General features: G+C 39.3%; 1 protein-coding gene across 1 annotated transcript in view; it reads left to right on the top strand.

Moving 5' to 3' along the window:
• Positions 1–15,333, top strand: part of LOC122913370 (zinc finger protein 226-like) — a 44,643-nt gene that overhangs the window by 13,859 nt on the left and 15,451 nt on the right. Inside the window, exons 5-6 of the mRNA XM_044260118.1 lie at positions 1,364–3,214; positions 15,319–15,328. Of these exons, the coding sequence (XP_044116053.1) occupies positions 1,364–3,214; positions 15,319–15,328 (1,861 nt within the window). The remainder of the gene's footprint in view (positions 1–1,363; positions 3,215–15,318; positions 15,329–15,333) is intronic.

Below are 15,333 nucleotides of genomic sequence, written 5' to 3'. Positions count from 1 at the left end.
GGTGTTCTGGATTTTGGCCATTCTAGTATGTGTGTAGGGTATATCAGTGTTTGGATTTGCATTTCTCTGATTACATAAGATGTGAAACATCTGTATTTTTATTGGCCCAGTAGATCAATACTTATTGATTTATTGGTGCAACAATCAATATTTTTATTGGCCCATCTGTATATTTTCTTCAGTAAGGTGTATATTAAGGTCTTTGGTTCATTTTTTAACCACATTCTTTTTTTCCTTATTATTGAGTTCTTAAGCTGATTGAAAAGGTTATTGAAAAAACAATCTCCAGTGTTCAGGTAACTTTTGTATAAATATAGAAACTTGGGAATACCATGGGATAAACCTTTTAGAAAATACATCTCTGGGGGCGCCTGGGTGGCTCGGTGGGTTAAGCCGCTGTCCTCGGCTCAGGTCATGATCTCAGGGTCCTGGGATTGAGTCCCGAATCGGGCTCTCTGTTCAGCAGGGAGCCTGCCTCCTCCTCTCTCTCTCTGCCTGCGTCTCTGCCTACTTGTGATCTCTCTTTGTCAAATAAATTAATAAAATCTTAAAAAAAAAAAAAGAAAATACATCTCTGAACTTAAATTATTAGAAGTGGTCAAAACTGTATAATAGTAGCCGACTCATTTAATGTCTGTCAAAACAGAAAGATTAGATAAATGTGCAGAATTTCCAGGAATACTTTGCATATATAAATATAAGTATTTCAAGGTATTTGATACTAGGATATATAACATGAACCCCAAATTTGATGGTTACTGCTTTTCCGAAGTTCTAGTTGATTCATATTTTATTATATAATGTTTCTGTTTCCATTATTTATTAACTACATAATTTACTATTCAAGATTCTGCACTAACTTTCAGATTCAGTGGAAATGGCCGTAAGTTCACAGTTTGAATCATATTTACAATTTTTGAATTAAGTCTTTGACATCTAACTTATACCTCTCTTAGGAGACTTGGTTTGGGGCCCCTGGATGGCTCAGTCATTAAGTGTCTCCCTTTGGTTCAGGTCATGATCCCAGGGCCCTGGGATTGAGCCCCACATTGGGCCCCCTGCCTGGTGCTCCCTCTCCTTCTGCCCCTCTTCCCTGCTTGTTCTCTCTCTCTCTCATAAATAAATAAAATCTGTAAAAAAAAAAAAAAAAAAAAGGAGACTTGGTGTGTACTTGCATAGTGGATAGAAGCCCACTTCTTGGATTTCGTATACACATAAACCAGAGAATAAGATACACAGTGGAAAAGACCAACTGAATATTCTCTGGATTCATTAAAGTCTTATGCTCTCACCTAAATGTGAAATCTTGAAAACATTGAACAGAGTCTTAAGTTGTCCACATCTTTGCATTCTGTCTCTACAGGAGGAAAGATCCAAAGTAAGATGAAGACTGTTTTAGAAGCAGAACCATCTGAAGAGCTTTCCTGCTGGCAGATCTGGCAACAGATTGCAAGTGACTTAACCAGGTGTCAGGGCTCCGTGATAAAGAGTTCTCAGCTCCCCAAACAAGGTGATTCACCCCGACAGGTTGGGGCAGGACAGTCTGTAACTCACACAGGCCAGAAACCTGATCAGTCTAGTGAACTTAAGAAATGTTTCAGTGATGTCTCCAGCCTTGATCTTCATCAACAAACACACTCAGGAGTGAAGTCTCATATATGTCGTGAGTGTGGAAAAAGCTTCTGTTACAGTTCAGCACTTCATATTCACCAGAGAGTTCATCTGGGAGAGAAACGCTACAAATGTGACGAGTGTGGTAAGGAGTTTAGCCAGAGCTCATGTCTGCAAACTCATCAGAAAGTTCACACTGTGGAGAAGCCGTTCAAATGTGAGAAGTGTGGGAATGGCTTCTGTCGTAGATCAGCACTTAATGTTCATTATAAATTGCACATGGAAGAGAAACCTTATAACTGTGACCAATGTGGAAGGGCCTTCATTCATGCTTCACATCTTCAGGAACATCAGAGAATCCACACTGGGGAGAAACCCTTCAAATGTGATAAATGTGGTAAGAATTTCCGACGTAGATCATCACTTAATAGTCATTGTATGGTCCACACAGGAGAAAAACTGTTCAAATGTGAGGAGTGTGGGAAGTGTTTCTTTTGTAGCTCAAATCTTCATATCCACCAGAAGGGCCACACACGAGAGAAACCTTATAAGTGTGAGGAGTGTGGGAAAGGCTTCATTCAGCCTTCGCATTTTCGGGCCCATCAGAGAATCCATACTGGAGAGAAACCATATGTATGCAAAGTGTGTGGTAAAGGCTTTACTATGAGTTCAAATCTTCAGGCACATCAGAGAGTCCACACAGGAGAGAAACCATACAAATGTGATGAGTGTGGGAAGAACTTCGGTACAAAAACCCGTTATCAAGTTCATCTGGTAGTCCACACGGGAGAGAGACCCTATAAATGCGAGGTATGTGGGAAGGACTTCAGTCAGAGAGCATATCTTCAATCCCATCTAAAGACCCACAACGTAGAGAAACCTTACAAGTGTGAAGAGTGTGGACAGGGCTTCAATCAGAGTTCCCGACTTCAGATTCACCAGCTGATCCATACTGGTGAGAAACCACACAAATGTGACGAGTGTGGGAAGGGATTCAATCGTAGAGCAGATCTCAAAATTCATTGCAGAATCCACACAGGAGAGAAACCATTTAATTGTGAAGAGTGTGGGAAAGTATTCAGGCAGGCTGCAAATCTTCTGGCCCATCAGAGAATCCACAGTGGAGAGAAACCATTCAAATGTGAAGAGTGTGGGAAGAGTTTCGGTCGCAGTTCACACCTCCAAGCCCATCAGAAAGTCCACACTGGGGAAAAGCCGTACAAATGTGAGGAGTGTGGGAAGGGCTTCAAGTGGAGCTTGAATCTTGACATGCATCAGAGGGTCCACACAGGAGAGAAACCCTACAAGTGTGGGGAGTGTGGTAAGCACTTCAGTCAGGCCTCAAGTCTGAAGGTTCATCAGAGTGTTCACAGTGAAGAGAAACCATACAAATGTGATGTGTGTGGCAAGGTCTTCCGCCACTCTTCACAGCTGCAATCACATCAGCGGGTTCACACGGGGGAGACACCTTACAAATGTGAGACATGTGGTCAGAGCTTCCGTTGGCGATCAAAACTTTCACATCATCGCAAAACTCATGGTGGCAGTACATTTTGTGAAAGTAAGAAGAGTAGTAAGAACATCAAAGAATCATCAGAAAGATGTTCAAAATGATGCTTTGCAAAACCCTGAATTCCTGTCATCATTGAGTCTCATAAGAGAGAAAATACTTGTGTTAGTTTAGTATTATTAAGCAATAATTGAACATATCTCAGTTTTCACAGGATAACACAGTGGAGAAACCCTGTAAGTGGTGTGGTGAGTCTTTGTTCAGAATCGCTTAGGGGGTAGTAGTACTTAGGAAAAGAGTTTGGTCTGACCTTTAACACAAGTATAATGATGGGTATACCAGAATTGATACCCACTAGAATGTAAGCTCCATGAGGGCAGGGACTTTGCTGCTAAGTCTACACTGCCCTCAAAGCTCGAGGCATCATCATTCTGGACTTCAAGTTATATTACAAAACTGTAGGAAATAAAACTGTATGGTACTGGCACAAAAATAGACACATTGGTCAATAAAACAATAGAAAACCCAGAAGTGACCCCATAATTATATGGTCAGTTAATCTACAACAAAGCAGGAAAGAATATCCTATGGGAAAAAGATTTTTTTTTCAACAAATGGTGTTGGGAAAACTGGACAGCCACATGCAAAAGAATGAAATTGGACTACTTTCTTAACATCATACACAAAAATAAATTCAAAATGGATGAAAGACCTAAGTGTGAGACCTGAAACCATAAAAGTCCTTGAAGAAAGCACAAGCAGTAATTTCTCTGACATCAGCTGTAGCTATTTTTTTCTAGATAGGTCTCCTGAGGCAAGAGAAACAAAAGCAAAAATAGATTATTGGGACTACATCAAAATAAAATCTTCTGTATAGCAAAGGAGACAATCAAAACTAAAAGGCAACTTACTGAATGGGAGAAGATACTTGCCAGTGACATATTTGATAAGGAGTTAATGTCCAAAATATATAAAGAATTTATAAAACTCAACAAAGAATGAATAATGCAATTAAAAAATAGGCACAAGACATGAGTAGACGTTTCTTCCAGAGGAAATCCAGATGGCCAACAAACACATTGAAAAGATGCTCAGCATCACTTATTGTCAGGGAAATACAAATCAAAATTACAATGAGATAGCACCGTCAGAATGGCTAAACTCAAGAAACAACTGGTTTTGCCGAGGATGTGGAGAAAGGGGAACCCTCCTGCACTGTTGATGGGAATGCAAACTGGTGCAGCCACTGTGGAAAACAATATGGAGGTTCCTCAGAAAGTTAAAAGTAGAACTACCCTATGATCTAGCGAGTGTACTACTAAGTATTTACCCACATAATACAAAAATACTAATACAAAGGGATACACACACCCTAGTGTTTATAACAGCATTACTTACAATAGCCAAACTATGGAAAGAGCCCAAGTCACTGCCAACTGATGAATAGATAAAGAAGATGTGTATATATACAGTGAATAGTATTCAAGCATAAAAAAGAATAAAATCTTAACCATTTGCAACAACATAGGTAGAGCTAGAGATTGTTATGCTGAGTAAAATAAGTTGACAAATACTGATTTAAGAAACAAAGCAAATGGGTGACTCGGTTAAGCATCTGCCTTTGGCTTAGGTCATGAACCCAGGGTCCTGGGATTGAGCCCCGCATTAGGCTCCCTGCTCAGCAGGAGAGTCTGCTTTTCCCTCTGCCCCTGCTTGTATGCTCTCTCTCAAATAAATAAGTAAAATCTTAAAAAACAAACAAAACAAATGAGCAAAGGGAGAAAAAGAGAGGCAAACCAAGAAACAGACTCTATATAGAGAACAAACTGTTACCAGAGGGGAGGTGGTTTGGGGGGTGGGGATTAAGGAGAGCACTTAAACGATGAGCACTGGGTGATATATGGGATTGCTGAATCACCATATTGTACACCTGAAACTAACACACTGTATGTGAACTAACTGGAATTTAAATAAAAGTTTTTAAAAGATCTACACAGCCTTAACATTGACTAGCACTTGTAGGTGTGCTCTCTGCTTGTATGTTAAACAAACATAGGAAGATTGATCCAGAGGAGGAAACCTGCAAAATAAAATTAATTAAGGGAAATGAACATTTGTGGAAATGTAGAAAACCACCTGATCTTAAATCCACAACATTAATGTAATTACTACAGTTGGTTCTTCTCTTCCCACAGTCTCTGTTCTCAAGTTGGATTCTTATCTGGGCCCCTGTCTGGTTTTCCAAGGATTGTATAGTGTGTATTGAACTATCTTTTGTAATTTTTCTGACAGTACAAACTGTAAAAATGTTTCATATTAGCTATGATTTAACTGCATTTCACACACCTAATCTTTTTTATCTATCAATGTTAAGGCAGGAATTTATTGTAACACTTTGAAAGTGTCACCAGTAGTTACCAATAACAATTTTTTTTAAAGACTTTATTTATTTATTTGACAGACAGGGGATGCAAGCAGGGGGAGTGGGAGAGGGAGAAGCAGGCTTCCTGGTCAAGCGGGGAGGCTGATGTGGGGCTCAATCCCAGGATCCTGGGACCATGACCTGAACCAAAGGAGACACACAATTACTGAGCCACCCAGGTGCCCCAACAATTTTCTTAATCAGCCTTGAATTGGTGATTTCTAATTGCATTTCCATCCCAACCCAAAATGTTTGTCTTCTAATTACTGTAGTATTTATCAAAACTTCTCACATAGGGTCTGTATTTTATTCCCCACACCCATGAAAGGAATGCCCCCCAAATTTGTGGGAATTTGATAATTTTATCAGATGTATTTTTTGAGGCAAGATTGATAGTTATATGCTTTTCCCTATTGGAATCTCTGAAGCATTTTTCTGGGAAAGGAGTTTATGTCAATATAGATAATATGTCTCTTTGATTTGGAAATCTTATATTTGGAAATTAAGATTATGAGATTAAAATGCCAAAAATATGAGCACCATATTGATGATTTCACTGAGTTTTTATAAATGGGAGTAAGTACACATAATGTAGGAATTTGAGTTTTGGTGTATTCCTATATTAATGTGAAGCCATTAAGATTATGGCAGATAACTAATGACAGAAGTACATGTTATAGGCTTTGAAAAATCATAGATTGTAGCTTTCATAGCATAATCAAACATAAATACTTGTGAGTCTGTCTCTGTGTGCATGCGTGTGTATATGTGTACATGTATAAGACTGTATAAAGGGATGCTCTTCCATGGTGGTTTTCCTTGGCAAGGAGCATTTATTTTGTAGTCTTTTCCCATTTTTTAAAAATACCTCTCTCCTCCATCCCTGTTATCTTTCCATCTATGTTTCAGTTTTTCATTGAATATGGAATATTATCAAAGCAGTAAATTACTGTAATAGAATTTAGGAATGTACCAGGTAATTATCCCTTTAAATTAAGCCATTATAAGGGTTCTATATTGTCATATGGCATACATAAGATCAAAATTAAAGAATGGGCTCTGGAAGCCAATTTCAAAGCCAAGAGCTTCTCTGACTGTTTTACATAGACAAATAACTTCATGAGTTTTAGCAATTGTATCTTTGTAATAAGTGCATGCTCCGCTTGAAGTATAAATTCCTAACGGAGTGGGAAGATCCTGGAGCTAAAGCAAAATGAACATACGTTGTGGGGGCATTAACAACAACAACAACAAAAGAGTCCTTTTCGAAAAAGGTGTGCATGAAGAAAGAACATAAAATAATAGAAGTTGACCCTCTGGATGTGGAACCAATAAAGATGAAGAACAGGTTTGAATGCTATTCCATAGTCAGACACAATGGTGATTTTTCATTGTAGCCGATTAAAGGGCTTTACTCAGCAAATAATATTAAGTCAAGAGAGGTTCCCACAATTGATTTTCTGGACCACACATTCATAGGATGCTAGGTATTTACTAAGGTCTATGTTGTCTCAATTTGTGTGGTATGTTGGGGGTTCCTACGGCTACTTCCATGTGCTTTCATTCCCTATGAGTACTCACGAGACACTAGGAGTGCTCACAACCGATTTGTTACGCTGAAAGGATACAAAGCAAAAGAGCAAAGAGGAAAGGTAGGTAGGATGAAATCTGGAGGATGTCAGGTGTGAGTTTCCAAGAGTTCTCTCCTTATGGAATCACAATGTACTAGTTTCTTGAGCACTAAATTGTGATAACATGTAACTGTCACCAGAGATGCACCAGAGATTCGGGGCCCTAGATTTTTTTACTGGGGGGCTGGTCATTTAGGCGTTCTCTGCCCGGCATGTACCAAAATTAGAGACTCTCATCAGGAAAATAGATATTCAGCATAAACCACATTGCACAGAGTTTAGGCACTGTGAGCTACTCTTAGTGAATATTAGGAATCCTCCAGAGCAATCCAAGTATCCAGATACTGATCAAGAATGAGCCTTGCAAGCAGGCCTCTCCAAAGATAGCAGTCTCAGCTCTGTCTTAAACTTCTCAGCATACATGATGTCAAAAACCCAGTGCCTTCATTTTGGTTTGTTTTTGTTTTGTTTTGCTGTTGTAAGATACCATAATAGGTTGTCAGGGAATTTGTTACAGAAAACTCAGGAGATGAAAAAAAATATTTGTTGTCCTCCCAACCCATAAGACTGAAGGTATGGCTTATTAGTTTAAAGTTCCTGAGAAATAGGATGGATTCTACACAGTTGAAAATGTCTCTCCATAAAGTATTATTAATTATAAAAGAAAACAGAGAAGGTCTATAATGGCGAAATCCAGTTAATACTCTCAGCCAAGATGTTCATTTGACTCATAATAGAACAAACCAACATTTTAGGCCTCCTGATAGGATGTCACTTCACCATTATTACTGCCAAAAAAATAGACAATCAAATCTAATCATGGGGGAATGGAATATCAGATAAGACAGTTTCCTGCTTCACAGTTAATTGACTCGAGGGAGCATAATTGACCAAAGACTCCTGTTGCTGTGTTCTAAAATCTACGACCAGATTTTACACAAATTTGGTGGTAGATTTACCATGATTGCTCCTGGTCAACACAATAAGAATCCTAAGATCTTTGGAGGCTGGACTCCTCTATACAGTGAATTTTTTTCAGGGACTCTGACAGCTTTGGAGAACTTTACTTAGATTACAAGGCATTCTAGGATGGTCACCAAATCTTTCGTCCAAAATTTCTTCACTCAGGTCACACTTGTACCATGATCTCATGGCTTAGGCAGCCTCTGCCCCAAGATCCCTATCATTTTCTCTCACAGATTTTAGCCCTAATAAAATATTTGTGTTTTTAAAAATATTTTATTCGTTTATTTTTGTGAGAGAGAGAGCGCGCACACAAGCAAGCGAGCACAAGCTGGTGGAGGACGGGGAGCAGAGGGAGAAGCGGACTCCCCGCCAAGCAGGGAGCCTGATGCGGAACTGACCTGAGCTGAAGGCAAACGCTTACCTACTGAACCACCCAGGCCCCTGACTAATAAAATATTTGTTCATTAAGAGTCTTGCTTAAAAAAAAAATAAAGTCTTGCTTAGCATCTTGGTGTCCAATTCCTGGAGGACCAGGACAAACCCAGTATCTTAGAAACGCCCCTCTTGGCTCATTCCAGTTATTTCCTTTACCCTGTGGTAGCCACTAACTCATAGTGGCAGAAATTCATTTAGCCTCTTTTGTACTTTAAAGATTTTATTTTTTTATTTATTTGACAGAGAAAGATCACAAGTAGGCAGAGAGAGAGAAAGGGAAGCAGGCTCCCTGCTGAGCAGAGAACCTGATGCGGGGCTCGATCCCAGGACCCTGAGATCATGACCTGAGCCGAAGGCAGAGGCTTAACCCACTGAGCCACTCAGGTACCCCAAGCCTGTTTTGTATTTTATGTAAATGGAGTCATACCCTATGTACAACATAGAGTATGTATTTTATATCTGGCTTCATTCACTCAACATCATATCATGATGTTCATCAACATATTGTTGGGAGCAGAGAACTTTATTTTACTTTCATTGTTGGATATTATTGGAGTGTGTAAATGTACCATGATCTAGTCATTCCATTGTTGATGGATAGAGGGTAATTTCCAATTTTTGGATATCACACTGAGTACTGACATGAACAGTCTAAAACATGTCTTGTTTTTAATGTATGATACATTTATTTGAGGAAAATTAATATGGGTGGGATAGATATGTTTATTTTTTTGTAGGTACTTTCAAACAGTATTCCAAAGTGGTTATACCAATTTACACTCTCACTAGTGATATGCAAACATTGGCATCTTTACCCATTTGGTTTTTTCAGTGTTTTAAATTTTAGCCTTGGGGCACCTGGGTGGCTCAGTGGGTTAAAGCCTCTGCCTTCGGCTCTGGTCATGGTCCCAGGGTCCTGGGATCGAGCCCTGCATCAGGCTCTCTGCTTGGCAGGGAGCCTGCTTCCCTCCTCTCTCTCTCTCTGCCTGCCTCTCTGCCTACTTGTGATTTCTGTCTGTCAAATAAATAAAATCTTAAAAAAAATAAATTTTAGGGGACGCCTGGGTGGCTCAGTTGGTTGGACGACTGCCTTCGGCTCGGGGCGTGATCCTGGAGTCCCGGGATCGAGTCCCACATCGGGCTCCCAGCTCCATGGGGAGTCTGCTTCGCTCTCTGACCTTCTCCTCGCTCATGCTCTCTCTCACTGTCTCTCTCTCTCTCAAATAAGTAAATAAAATCTTAAAAAAAAATAAATTTTAGACTTTCTGATCAGAATGTGCTGGTATCTCATAATAATGTAATTTGAATTTACCTTATGATATGGAGTTTAGTACCTTTTCATGATTATTGGCTACTTTGACATCCTCTTTTCTGAGTTGTTTACTTAAGTCTTTTTTTTTAAAGATTGTTTATGTATTTATTTGACACAGAGAGAGAGAGAGAGATCACAAGCCGGCAGAGAGAGAGAAAGAAGCAGGCTCCCTGCTGAGCAGAGAGCCCGATGTGGGGCTCAATCCCAGGACCCTGGGATCATGACCCAAGCCGAAGGCAGATGTTTAACAACTGAGCCACCCAGGCACTCTTTAAGTCTTTTGTCCATGTTTTATGTTGGGATGCCTGTCTTATTGATTTGAAGTCTTACATTTTACATAAGAGTCTTTTGTTCCGGGGCGCCTGGGTGGCTCAGTGGGTTAAGCTGCTGCCTTCGGCTCAGGTCATGATCTCAGGGTCCTGGGATCAAGTCCCGCATCTGGCTCTCTGCTCAGCAGGGAGCCTGCTTCCCTCTCTCTCTCTCTGCCTGCCTCTCCATCTACTTGTGATTTCTCTCTGTCAAATAAATAAATAAAATCTTTAAAAAAAAAAAAGAGTCTTTTGTTCCATACATGTTTGGTAATATCTCTGACTTTTTGCCATTTCATTCTATTAGTGTATGTTTTGATTAACAGTATTTAACTTTAAAATAGTATAATTTTTCAATTTTCTTCTTTTACATTGTGTGATTTTTTTGTATTAAGAAGTTCTTCTTACTTAGGGGTGCCTGGGTGGCTCAGTGGCTTAAAGCCTCTGCCTTCGGCTCGGGTCATGATCCCAGGGTCTTGGGATTGAGCCCCACATCTGGCTTTCTGCTCAGTGGGGAGCCTGCTTCTCTTCCTCTCTCTCTACCTGCCTCTCTGCCTACTTGTGATCTCTCTCTGTCAAATAAATAAATAAAATCTTAAAAAAAAGAAGTTCTTCTTACTTAATAAAAAATAAAAAGAAATTCTTCCTACTCCAAGGTAAGAAAGCTGTTCTTGTTTTTTCCTACATTATCATTGTCTACTCTTCAAATTTAAATCTGCAGACTTCTGGAATTTCTACTTTAATATCCTACGAGACAATGACCAGTGTTTTTTTCCCATAGAGATACCCAGCTGACCAAGAACCATATATAGAAGTTGCAAGACCTCTTTACCCTCTCTGTTGCAGTGTTATCTTTATACACGTCAGGTATAATGTCTGTTTCAATATAGATTTTTATCTCTCTTCTCCTCACCTGTCTATCCCTCTTTTTTTTAAAGATTTTATTTATTTATTTGTTTGTTTGTCAGAGAGAGAGAGAGAGAGAGAGGCAGGCTCCCCTCTGAGCAAGGAACCCAGTGTGGGACTCGATCCCAGGACCCTGGGATCATGACCTGAGCCACAGGCAGCAGCTTAACTGACTGAGCCACCCAGGCATCCCTCGCCTGTCTATCCCTGAGCAAATTCCAGACTGTCTTATATTGTGGATTTTTAATAGGATTTAGTGTCGATTAATGTAAGTTTTCTTTTTCATTTTTTATTTCAGATTATTTCAACTTTTCTTAGCTCTTTTATTTCCCACATAATGTTTATAATCATCTTAGCAGTTTACAGGGGAAAGTACTGTATTGTTATTGGGGTTTGATTGATACTACAGATCATTTGGGGACAGTATGAGATCTTTATGATACTGAATCTTAAAACCAGGAATATCACTGTCCATTTTTAAAGAATTTTTCTTGGAGAAAATAAAAGTGAATCCCCATGGGGCCCCTGGGTTGCTCAGTGGGTTAAGCCTCTGCCTTCCACTCAGGTCATGATCCCAGGGTCCTGGGATCGAGTCCCACATCAGGCTCTCTGCTCAGTGGGGAGTCTGTCTCCCTTCCTCTCTCTCTGCCTGCCTCTCTGCCTGCTTGTGATCTTTATCTGTCAAATAAATAAATAAAATCTTTTTTTTAAAAAGTGAATCCCCATATAATAAGATGTACTTACATAGCTTCCAAAATATTTAAAGGACCTACATATGAAAGACAAGTCTAGAAATTTAATTTTAAACAATCACAAAGAAATATTTTTGCCTGAGGAGTTTCAAAAGACAGAGATTAAGAAAAAAAATTAGTGGTCATTTTAAAATCAATGATTCTATTCAATGAAGGACACAATAGACAAAATTTAAAAATATGTGCCCAGTTAGGAAAGGATATTTGTAATTTCTAAAACTGACAAGGTATCAATAATCAGAATATGTAATGCAAACAAGGAAAGAAGAAAGTAGCCTGTATCTGTTCTCTGTGCCATGTTGCATTAAGTCAGGCATGGTTCTTGGAGGATGATTTCCCAGAAGAATTTGGAACACAGAAATGTAAAAAAGACACAAGAATCTTGTAATTATTGTTCCATTGAGATATAGCTTTCACTGTTTCTGGGGCAATTAGCCAAATATGCAATATTCCAAGTGTAGGGAAAATAATGTGATTGTCCATGAATTCAGTCTTATCTTTAAAAAAAAAAAAAAGAATGAAAAGCACATCATTTTAGAACTATTTAATAGTGATATCCAATAAATCAAATGTATGGGTCTTTTTAAAAAATATTTATTTATTTATTTATTTATTTATTTATTTGACAGAGAGAGACACAGCGAGAGAGGGAGCACAAGCAGGGGGAGTGGAAGAGGGAGAAGCAGGCTTCCCGCCGAACAGGGAGCCTGATGTGGGGTTCGATCCCAGGACCCTGGGATCATGACCTGAGCCAAAGGCAGATGCTTAATGACTGAGCCACCCAGGTGCCCCATGGCTCTTTTTTTTTAACATCTGGATTCAAAAAAATTAGTCTAAGTAGTCATATTTAACACAATTCAACATTTCTTAAAAATCAGGGCTTGGGTATAAATTGTTATTAAACAAATATTTTTACTTTTCTTAAATGTATAATTGTATAATATATTTAGGCTTTAAAAATGTTATCAGGGGCCCCTGGCTTGTTCAGGTGCTGAAGCATGTGACTCTTGAGCTCCTAGTCGTGAGTTCAAGCCTCACGTTGGGGGTGGAGACGAATTTTAAAAAAAGTTCTTATTAGTAAGAGATAGATACTAATGTATTGACTTGTGTGAGTACATCTCTGGTTTGCTTTAAAATATTTAAGACAAAAATAAAAATTGAAAATATGTTAGAGGAAATAAAGTGATCCTCGCCAGTTCACGAAGGAATGGAAAGTAAAGAGAAGGTGTACAGACTGGAAAAGAAGAAATAAAATTGTCGTTACCTACAATAACATGATTAAGTGTATAGAAAGCCCAGATGAATGTGGCATTAACATTAAAATTTATAGATGAGTTTGACAAGTTTGCTGGATACAAGATCCAGTACAATTTTAAGTAGTTATTATCAGCGTTGTCTTCTCATTCCCAGTTTCAAAAAGTGAAGTTTCCATGATTTCATCAAGTAATACTTTTATTATAAAAGTTTATATTTCTGTTTTTCTAGAAATATGTTGATTTCATTTAAATTTATGAATATATTTGTATAAGGTTTATATATTTTATTTATTTATTTTTTTTTAAAGATTTTATTTATTTATCAGAGAGAGAGAGGGAGAGAGAGCGAGCACAGGCAGACAGAATGGCAGGCAGAGGCAGAGGGAGAAGCAGGCTCCCTGCTGAGCAAGGAGCCCGATGTGGGACTCGATCCCAGGACGCTGGGATCATGACCTGAGCCGAAGGCAGCTGCCCAACCAACTGAGCCACCCAGGTGTCCCGGTTTTTTATATTTTATAAGGTTGTTCACAAATCATGATAATATTTAATGATGTTCTCTTTTTTATTTCTGATACTGGCTATTTCTTGTATGAGGTATTTTCTTAGTCATTCTCACCATACTTTTATCAATTTTATTGCTTTATCCACAAGGTGATCTTTTGGCCTTTTGTGGGAGGGGAGGATCCACTTAATTTTGTTTGTTTTTTATCAATGTGCTCTTATTTTATTCTATCTGCTTTCTTTAGTTTTGCTATTTGTTTATTCACTTTCTGAGGTTAATGTTTTCACAATGGATTTTCAGCTACTCTTCTATTTAAAAATATGCATTTAAGGCTTAACACTTCCTTCTATACATGTGTGTTAAAATCTCTAGTTCCAGGGCACCTGGGTGGGGTGGTTCAGTTGGTTAAGTGTGTGACTCTTGCTTTGGACTCAGGTCATGATCTGTCAGGGTGGTGAGATGAAGCCCTGCAAGGGACTTCTGCTCAGCAGAGAAACTGCTTGAGAGTCTCTTCCTCTGCTCCTACCCTGCTCACACACTCTCTAAAATAAATAAAACCTTTTTTAAAAATTTAAACTTTATTTTAGCTTTTCAGTGTTCCAAGTTTCATTGTTTATGCATCACACCCAGTGCTCCATGCAATAGGCGCCCTCCTTAATACCCACCACAAGACTCACCCAAACCCCCACTCCCCTCCCCTCTAAAACTCTCAGTTTGTTTCTCAGAGTCCACATTCTCTCCTGGTTCATCTGCCCCTCCGATTTCCCCCAACTCCCTTCTTCTCTCCTTCTCCCAATGTCCTCCGTGTTATTCCTTATGCTCCACAAGTGAGTCCATATGATAAAATATTTTTAAAGGAAAAACCCCTCCAGGGGGCGCCTGGGTGGCTCAGTGGGTTAAGACTCTGCCTTCGGCTCAGGTCATGATCCCAGAGTCCTGGGATCGAACCCCACATCGGGCTTTCTGCTCAGCTGGGAGCCTGCTTCCCTTTCTCTCTCTGTGCCTGCCTCTCTGCCTACTTGTGATCTCTGTCTGTCAAATAAATAAATAAAAATCTTAAAAAAAAAAAAACCTCCAGTTCCAACTGAGTTTGAATCTTTCTCTTTGTAGTTCTGTCAATTTTCCCTTTATAAAATATAAACTGAAGTTATTACTTTCTGGCACTTTGAATCTTTTATCATTATGAAATGGCCCTCTGTATACCGAGTAATGCTTTTTGTCCCCCTGAAAGTTCTCTTGCTGTAATATTGACATCACAAATTCTAGTTACAGAAATAATTTGAGGCCCAGGATGATGATTGACATCTTTCTTTGCAAAGGACTTTTCACTTGCTTCTGCAAGGGTTGGAAGATGCCAGCAATTCACTTTCACGCAATTTCAGGGACTGAGGTGACTTTACGTTTGCGTTTAGTTCCTGCCCAAGAAGGCCATGTTTCCTTTCGGTCTTATTCCTATGGTGAAGCTCTTTGGGGTTTACCAGGAAGTCTCTGTTGTAGGCAGTGGATTTGTGTGTTTTAGTCCCTCCAGCATGTCTAAAGCGGTACTCAGTTTCTCCGCCTTTCGAGGAATAGAATCTACACTCTCTTGATGCCGACGTGCTAGAATAGTAAAGACCTCTGCCCAGACCCTTTTTTGAAAACTGGGAGCTTAGAGCAGTCAGGCATTTCCGCCTAAGGGGAGCATCTTTCTCTTTTTCGGTCCCACAGTCGGTGAAAGGTAAT

This window comes from Neovison vison, chromosome 7, assembly GCF_020171115.1.
Source record: "Neovison vison isolate M4711 chromosome 7, ASM_NN_V1, whole genome shotgun sequence".
Taxonomy (NCBI): domain Eukaryota; kingdom Metazoa; phylum Chordata; class Mammalia; order Carnivora; family Mustelidae; genus Neogale; species Neogale vison.
The sequence above is the reverse complement of the archived record's forward strand: the minus strand, read 5'-3'. Positions and strand labels throughout refer to the sequence as shown.